The sequence below is a fragment of the Erpetoichthys calabaricus genome, chromosome 13 (assembly GCF_900747795.2).
Source record: "Erpetoichthys calabaricus chromosome 13, fErpCal1.3, whole genome shotgun sequence".
Classification (NCBI taxonomy): Eukaryota; Metazoa; Chordata; class Cladistia; order Polypteriformes; family Polypteridae; genus Erpetoichthys; species Erpetoichthys calabaricus.
Genome location: NC_041406.2, coordinates 55,967,868 through 55,977,328, shown reverse-complemented (window position 1 = coordinate 55,977,328; position 9,461 = coordinate 55,967,868). Strand labels below are relative to the sequence as shown.

At 36.0% G+C, this 9,461-nt stretch overlaps 1 protein-coding gene across 1 annotated transcript; it reads right to left on the bottom strand.

The window, feature by feature from the left end:
* Nucleotides 1-2,157: 2,157 nt before the first annotated feature.
* On the bottom strand, nt 2,158-7,225 carry LOC114664250 (transcription factor Sp8-like). Its single transcript, XM_028818308.2, is given in 3 exon segments — nt 2,158-5,262; nt 5,264-6,241; nt 6,918-7,225. Coding segments are annotated over 3 exon segments (1,380 nt in total). The 5' UTR covers nt 6,939-7,225; the 3' UTR covers nt 2,158-4,881.
* Between the last annotated feature and the right edge of the window lie 2,236 nt (nt 7,226-9,461).

Genomic DNA, 9,461 nt, shown 5'->3' with positions numbered 1-9,461 from the left:
CACACTATTGAAACCTGATGGACAACACACGCTTTTGTTTAATATTACCAACAGAAAATATAAAACAAGTTCTGTATGTGCGCTGACCAACGTTTATTCTCATATTTTTCAGAGACCGATCGTAATATCTTTAGTTGCAATTCAAATTAGCCCAACTACAACATTTCGGTTTATTTTGTAAAAAAAAAAAAAAAAAGCATTCTTTGAAACCTTAGTGTACATTTTAATTCAATAAATAATTATATTTATAAAATACAACTAACAAATTATATATTTATTAGCACGAAAACTAATTGTATGTTTGTTGAATATTTCTATGTGACTTCAAAATTAACATAATACCAATACATCTAGCAGTTTATTTTACTTCATATGTTTCAGGTTAGGACTTCCACGTATAGCGTGTCGTTTGATAAATATTGCGAAACTAATAAATCGAGTTTATTTACTTGTATATCGAATATACTGAAACTAGTCAAAGAGTTATTTGCTGACTCGAAACGATAAATCCTCTCGAAATGTTTAAGAAATGCAAAAAAAATAAAAAAAATTCATAAATTGAATTATTCTAACTTCACAAACCTTTTTATCAAATAACCATTACATGAGATCACGATGCTAAGTTGTCGGACTGCACTTCCTAAAGTTGTACATTTTATGAACAGTTTTATTTAAAAAAAAATACTATTCTAGAATGTATGACATTCTAGTTTACCTTAGTGGTGTCATTGTAAGAATAAAGAAGTTACCTCAACAAAATAAAATGTGATAATCGCACACCCCAAATCCCTTTGACCTTGTACTTAAACCAGGGCATTTCAAAGTAAACTGCCAGTTAACAAATACAAGATACCCTAAATAGGAGCCGAAGTGGAGCGTTTAGAAGAGTACGTTGAAGTCAGAAAGCCTCTAGGGTACATCTGGAGCGAGGATTTCATCATTTATTTTTTATATATATTCATATATCATTCTAGAAACGTGTTCAATTTGATGTAGCATTCACACCGTATAATGCATATAAAGCACTGAACGCAGTCCACGTCATGTAATTGACCTCAAACCTCCAATAATATCTTAATATCGAAGACTTCGTGTCATATCCATCTATTTGTAAATACTGTATATAGAGAATCAAATAATGAGATAAATATAATTTTATTAATTTTTATTTTTGATTCCTAAATGGAGGACTGTACTTCCAATGAGAAGAACCTAAACGTAAATTATTTTCCTGGAATGTCTGCTGTGAATCATGTTAAAAACATTTCCTCGTTCAAGTGAGCTTTAAAGAAACGTGAGAATATCCTTATTGTCGCACTTTTCAGATATGAGTAATATCCAGTCTATACATTCACATTACAACTATTATCACTAAGAAACTGCAAGTTTTGGGATACGTAACGTAAAACGTAATAATGTAAACATTATTAAATGATAATAATACGCTTAAAATGTGAGTTCCGTTTTGAAAATTTGAACAGATCAATTACATTTGAGAACAAATTATACGGCATTACTTGTCTGTAGCAAAACCTTATCGCTCTTTTTAATATAGAAAAGGGACTGCACGGGAACTTTGTGAAACGTAAAATATTCAAACCCGCTTAATCTCAACTAGGGTCGCACATGGCCGGAGCCTGTCCCGGCAGCAGTGACTTCATGACAAGAAAGAGTGCTGCAAGACGGAGTTTAGAAATTCGATATATTTAGAAAATGAATGCATATACGGAACAATGTTTTATTATCAATTAATTATATTTGTCTATATATATATCTTGAAAAAAAACTACAGCCGGTTTACCTATAATATAATTGAAACACTATGATTTTTATAAAATACCTGTATTTAATTATGGCCTTTATAACTTCCCATAATACAAATTAAAAAGTCCCCGTGATTACGAATTTTCTGTGGAATGTATGATGCAAATTGATGCCTCTACTAATTGCGTGAGAATAACACAATAAGAGATAGATTGGAGTACCACAAGTCATCAAATTTCTGTTTATGCCATGTATTTCAAATTAATTACAAGAATTGCTCCCGTATGATTTACACGACGATTATTTTGTTTAACAATGAACAATTTTTTAATAGTTATGTTATATGTGTATATATGTGTACATATGAGTATATGTGCTATACGTATGTGTACATTGTATCTACAACGAAAAACAGAGCACGAAAGCGTTTACGGTAGTATCTGGAATATGAATAAAAATACATTACAATTCATGAAACCACTGTTTTAACATATATTTTTTCTTTTTCTTTCCTTTTTTCCACTTGTGAAGTAACATATGTTCCCCATATGGCTGTACTTGATAAGCCACCATTCAAACATCCATTAACTGCATCAGAAAAATGTATTCTCAGAGCTGTGTAGAGCTGCAGCAGATTAGACACATTTCTCGCTTTTCAACACAAGCTGAATATGCCGCTGTATTTTTTTTTAACTGCGAGGAGTACGTTTTTTGTTTTCTTTCTTCTTTAATTGCATACTTTTCAATATGATACTTAAAACCATTTCTCATTTTAATGCAACTAGGAAAGGCCCGAGTCATTCAGTGCAAAATGTACACATTTTACTTTTTGCTACGGAAACTGTTTTTAAACTTTAAAACACAGTACTCACTCAGGGCAAAGTTTTACAAGTACAACCCCTGAAAAAAAAATCTAAACAATGTAATAATACAAAGCATATTGGGAAACATGTACACCGAATTTGTTTCTAAAAATGTTTAATAAATAAAATGTACAACTATTAATGAAATGCAACATTCGCATTTCCAATACACAAATTAAAATAATGAAAAATGAACTGTTTTCAACTTAAAACTCATTTATTTCCAGTATTTATAGAAATACATTTAATGCTGATTTTTGAAAATTAGGAAAAACGTTGTTTGCAGAATTCTCCTAATAAATAATATTTAATTAAACTGTTGCATTTTAATCATTCCTTTAACTCCTGTAGATTCGAAATTGTGCCGCAGGCAAATAAACTCATGATTTTTTTTTACAGATTCATTCTGACTTAGATAGAAGCCTTCTGTTTTAAAAGCCCACTGTTATAAAGTATATAGGAGAAATGCAAACTATATCTTGACTGTAAGCATATGCAAACAAGTAAACATGCTCAATTAAATTAATTGCATTTAAATATTTATCAAATATGTCTGCATATTACAGATCTATATTTTCCTATACACTGAACAAATTCCCCAAAGTGCGTTTTGATATACAGTTCAAGATACAAGTCCAACTTGTAGGCTACTTAAATAGTACTCTGACAATAACCTCTTTTTTTTTATTTCTTTATCATTTTTTAATGATTTTTGACCAAAAAAAGTTGAATTCCCATATAATTCAAATATTTACTAGAAGCAATTTACAAGAACATATTATACAAAATCGTCTCCTGGACAAATACATTTCACACTTTAACAGTGGTGCTCCAAGATGTGCTAATCTGTCCTCATGATCCCACTATTATTATTATGGATGAAAAGTGCGAAGTCACTGTCGGAAACGATTTAAAACTCTTATTTCCTCTTGAAATGAAATTACAGTGGAACTCACTGTTATGCAGAAGATAAAATTTGATAGAAAAAATACGTTCAAAATGTACATAGGTTAAAAAAGACACATCGTATATAAAACACGCGAAATCAAAGGTAGATAAAGGACAAACCAAAACATGTTTAGAACTGTACAACTGACAGAATTTTTGAAATCAACATTTTAGAATGTCACTAGATGCATTATTAATATTCGCACCATCCGTTAAAACTTTTTAGTAATAAAGTGCCCATTTTGGTTAGCCTTACATGTCTTAAGTAGGGCCAAATATTTTAGTAAAAAGATAGTAAAAATTCGTTTTTTGAATCTTTGTGCGTTTTATTAAAAGAAACGGTGTAAAAGGTAATCTTTTGCACAATCTGTGTGATCCACTCTGTAGTCCTTGATCAAGTGATGTACAAAATAATTCACTTTTAAAACTGAGGGCACACTGTCAATGCAGATGTTTTATAAAGTTTGGCCTCTGTGTGTTTGCGTGTGTTCCAGATAACCGGGGCCAGTGCAGTTTCACGGAAGATCGGTAACATGTATTAAAACTGGTTTAAAAGTTTCTTTTCTCTCTGCGAGAATAATCAAACCTCTATGCACAGCAAAAACAACAAAAAAGCTTATTCCCAAAATGTACCTTTCGCAGCAAAACGTCTTTGAAAAAGTATTGTTTTAATACTTTTTTTGCCTAAATGAAAGGTCGCAATATTTTCAATTTAAAAATAATGCAAATGTTACTGCATGTACCGAAAACCGGTAAAATGTATTTTAAAAAGAACACAGCTTGAAATATTTCTGCTGAGAGAAGGTTTACAAATCAGCAAATATGAAAATAAAATTACACCCCCCCCCCCCCCCCACACACACACACACACACGCACAACTCCCTTACAGTAAAGAGGGTTATGTCACATCCTGCTGTACCCACAGTAAAACAAATATAACTGTTTCTTGCTGAGCTTTTAAAGCCATTGAAGTTTATTGATCAAATGTGTGCTGAACAGGATAACAGATTGACGTCGGTCCAATAAAACGTATTACACCACAATAATAAAATATTTTCCAAGACCAGAAAGGCTTTCGGAGCCTACATTATGAACGGTAGCCTTACCTACAATTATTTATTTCGCTAAAGCTCCTTTGGCCTACACACTTTAGAGAGCTCAGTTTTGACAGTTTGAGGGACTTGGTAAAAGTTTCTCTCCGCTTCTCTGTGACAATCCACAACAAACAGTCCGTGGATATAACATTTACAATTTATACAGGAATAATTTGGGTGGTGCGTCTCATATTTACGACTGTTCAGGGTTTCACTCGATTGAGCTGCTGTGGCCATTCATCACCGTTCCCTCCGGGGGCTGTATAAGATCTGGGGAGTGGCAATGTGGGCTGCCGGGGGTGCTGCGCTCGCTATCTGTATCGCTCCCCTTTTTGCCCCCACTTCCCCCGGAGCTTGAGCCCGCCGAACCTCCTCCGGCGCTATGGGTTTTAACGTGTTTGCTCAAGTGGTCGCTTCTCATGAAGCGCTTATTACACACTGGACAGGCAAATCTTTTCTCGCCGGTGTGTGTGCGCAAGTGCCGCTGCAGCTCGTCGGACCTCGTGAAGCGTTTGCCGCAAAAAAGCCAATTGCAGACGAAAGGTCTCTCCCCCGTGTGCCATCTCAAATGGGCTTTGAGGTGGGATGTTTTTTCCATACACTTTTCCACAACCAGGGATGTGACAGCTGTGCAGCCCCTTCCGACGCAGGCTGGCCCCGGCTGGCCCCAGTCTTTCAGCCTCTTGGCAGTTTGGACAATCGCAGGTGGCTCTTCCCGAATATCTGCGAGCTGAAGAACGTGGAGACCCAGCCAGGGTGGCTGTGTGACCTCCTCCTAGCATAGTGCCCCCAGCGCCTGCTAGAGGTGACGGGCTCGAGTCTGGGTATGAGGCTGGTAAAACGGGCTTAAATCCGTCCATCAGATGCTGCCCGGTAGTGAGGAGGTGAGGAGAAGCGCTGGTGCTGAAAGCAGAGTGGCTCAAGCCGGAGTAATCAGAATTGTAACCTCCCAGAGGAGAGTGCAGAGATGTCTGGAGCCCGCCGGAGTGCAAGGATGTCTGCAGCGCCGCTCCATTTGGATTCTGCACGTCAATCCAGCCCGCACCGACGTCCCACCAAGTGGAAGCGCCAGTGGTACTCACATCTCCGGTTGGTATACCTGGGTGAGAAGATTTAAACCAGGACTCATACGGATGCGCCACGCTCATCCGCGGATATATACCTTGCAGGCTATCCACTGAAGTGTGTACCTTGGAAATAAAAACAGGTTGGTGGCTGGCATCTTGTGAATTATTGGAAACAGTCGCCTGAAAAACAGAGTACTCATTCCCAAAGGGAGTGTTGGTAGTGGAGCTAGAAGTCAAGGAAAAGGCACTGGATCCAGATGAGCTATTAGCACTGAACGAATCAGTGAGCCCCGCTCCATTGCGAGACGCGCCAGAAACGCCAAAAGTAGACAGAGCGGAGCCCAAGTTGCAACTGCTTGCGGTGGATCTCTTCCAGGGATGAAAGCCTTTTCCAAAGGTCGAGGAGCTATCCGAAATAGAGGATGGCGAAGGGCTTGGACTGCCGATTTTATTACAGGTAGCAGCTAGCATGGCTAATGGAGTCGATCCTAACCTCGGCTCTTCCTAGTCAACACAAGAAAACAGAAAATTGATGCATTATTATTATTATTATTATTATTATCATTATTATAATCACTGGTAGTCAATACATGCGTAACGCATTTTTGTGTTTTAAAGTAAAAAGCAAATGTACATAAATAAAATGTAAAAATACACAGTTGAAGTGCTTGAGTATACCATCTATACAGTTAAGAACACTAACGTTTCAGATTAGTTGATAAAATACTTAGTTAAATATTAATACAAAACATAGATAACACTGCATTTAATGAAAAAAGTTGTTTGATAACAAAAACAAGAAAAAAACAAACACAAAGCAAAGGCATATTTTCCTACATAATTAAGATAAGAAATATTGGTCAACATACCTGTAGAATGTGAAGCTGAACGGAACAATATTAACAAAAATAATAAATGTAAAAGATAAGAATCTGAATAAGAAGTTTCTCGTTTAACCTTAAACGGATTTCCACTAAGGGATCCAAGAGACGTCTCCGTGCCTTAAATGCATCTATCGTCCCTGTTTACAATAAGTAACCGGTCCAGTATTTCTCTTTAGACCCAGTTGCTTAAAACATAATCAAGCGACTGACTGCCCTTCTGTGACCGGGGTTATTTTAATCCCTCCACTGGACAATAAAAGAACTAATTAAACCAGCAAGAAAATCCTTAGACTCACCCCTAGAAGTGAAGTTGCCATCACAAAAAGTGCCCTCCTCAGAGGATCTTTTTATATTTATAAATCAGAGCAGTGTTTTTTTAGAGGTGTGCAATACAATGATCTGTTCCGCCCATTCCACCACAATTGTAGCTCCTCTCCGGCTTTGAAGTGCCGCTGGGACACGGGTGGCCAATCAGAATCGTAGAGCCGACGCTCTGCCACATTCTACCGTGAGGTCATCAGCGGACCACCTCCCCACCCCCAACCCGCCCACGGAGGTAGGCAAACTTCAGCGAACAAATCGGTAAAGTTTTTTACTGTTTTGTTGCCAACCCCCTTGCCCACACCCCCGAATCCCTTGTTATTCCGTGTCAAGGGTCCAAAATTTATTTGAAATAAAGCGCGTGTCATTTGCTTGTGACTTTTTTTTGTTTTTACTTTTGCATTCAAGATAAAACAGTACTGCAATTTGTTAAACTAATTAAAATTGCATGCATTTAATGTATGAAGTGTGCACATATTTCGGTAAGGGACAAGGTTTACTGGAATCATGCAAATATGTGACCCTTCCTTTTAAATTTCTTTTGGTCTCCCCTTTTACCCTGTAACCTAGTTGTGTTCTTTGCTTTAAAGAAGAAACCAAGAAAAGTTCTGAAGATGTTTCTCAATGAGCCTCATTGTTTTTTTTAAATAAAATGATATTATTACGTGTAACCTGTTCGCTGTAATTTAACTAAATGACTATTGATGTCCGTGTTAATTGAAACGAGAAACATTAAAGATTAATTCAACCACTCAGCCTAGTCCTGTTGTTTAAGTTTGCGCATGGTAAGTAATGTCTTGACGTTGCAGTTTTCTAAGCTGTTCACACATATACAGCAGGTTACTGTCATGCTATAATGCTAATATATTTTTGAGAGGAGGATTAATAGACTCTACTTTCTTAAGAGGATGCTGTTGAGGAAATGAATGCTGTGTTTATTTGAGCTTGCTGTTGAGGATGACTTTAGCATGTTGAGAGGGCGTGGCAGGGCGGCCCAGAAGGAGGGAGAGGTGGGAAAAAGGAGGGAGCTCGGCTTAACAAATAAAAAGGAATTAACTCCTCCGCCTTAGACCCTCTCTTTTAATTGTATTCATTTCGAATAGCGATGTTTATTTTTGCCATTTAATTTGTATCATTTATTATATTTCATTTGCAGGAGAAAGAAGTTAATTTATCCAACAGATCAGGAAAGGTTTTTCTACTTGAAGATAGAGCATTATGTATCGTGCCTACTTTCTTTCTTTTACTTTTAAAATTAAAGCTGGTCAAGAACATTTATCGCTGTTACATGTATTTTTTCTCCCTCATTTGCTTTATAATTGACAGATGCATAATTGAACAAAAAATAACATTCGCCCATGTTTGAAAAGAATGATTACTTACCCTTTGTCTTGTTATATGTACTGTATGCCTGTTTGAGTTTTATACATACACATCATTCCATCTCAATAGTAAAAGTGATAAAGAAAAATGCTGTAACACACCCTTGGATCATATGAAATGTGTGTGATATAAAGATAGAACATAAACAAAATTATCTTAAATCACCAGAATTTACGCATTTTACTTCAACAAATATTGTTAAGAGTTCAAGAATGCTTGTGAAAATGTTTTTTACAGTGCAAGATTCAATAAAAGCAATGTCACAAGTGTTGCACTGTGAAAATCTGGGCTTTCATATATTCGCAGGACCCCGTGGCATCCATCCCCAATAAAGATTTACTCCATTAGCATGCTGTGTGCAAGAACAGCATAAATTTCATTTGAATTTCAAATTTAATAAACCAGGAGGTTTTTAATCATCCTCAGTTTTATTTGTTTGATATTAACATGCTTATTGACCGGGTCTGTTGACCAGTTTGATCATTACAGGACAGCAAAAAGTTAATTAAAACGACCACAGCTCCTTAATCATATCATCTGTCTCATCCATGTCGCTGCCTTTATTACACACTATGATGGATAGTCGCCCAGATTAATTTCTCTGTTTCTTCGATTTGGACAACAGCATTTTGGATCTAATTTACATTCGGGAATCCAGGCGAGGCTGCAGACAAACCTACAACATACCTTTACATGCCAAATAGAAAATGTTAACTGTTGATGGGCTGCCATTACTTAAGATAATTTTTATAAAATACATTCTCAGATATAAAACTTGCAATCCGTTAATCCATGCAACGCATTGTAACATATATTCAGTAACGATTAACCATTCACTAAATGTGATGATCAATGACAGTTACAAGTCAGAGGCTACATTTTACGGTATGTATGTATGTGTATGTGTGTGTGTGTTGGTATAAATATAGCACTCGCACTTATCCACACACATTTAAATTTAAATGTGTGTGGATAAGTGCGAGTGCTATATTTATGTGTGTGAGTATTGTGAATATATATATATATATATATATATATATATATATATATATATATATATATATATATATATATATATATATATATATAAAATCAACCACTATATATATAATCACTTTTCACTGACTTTTATTATA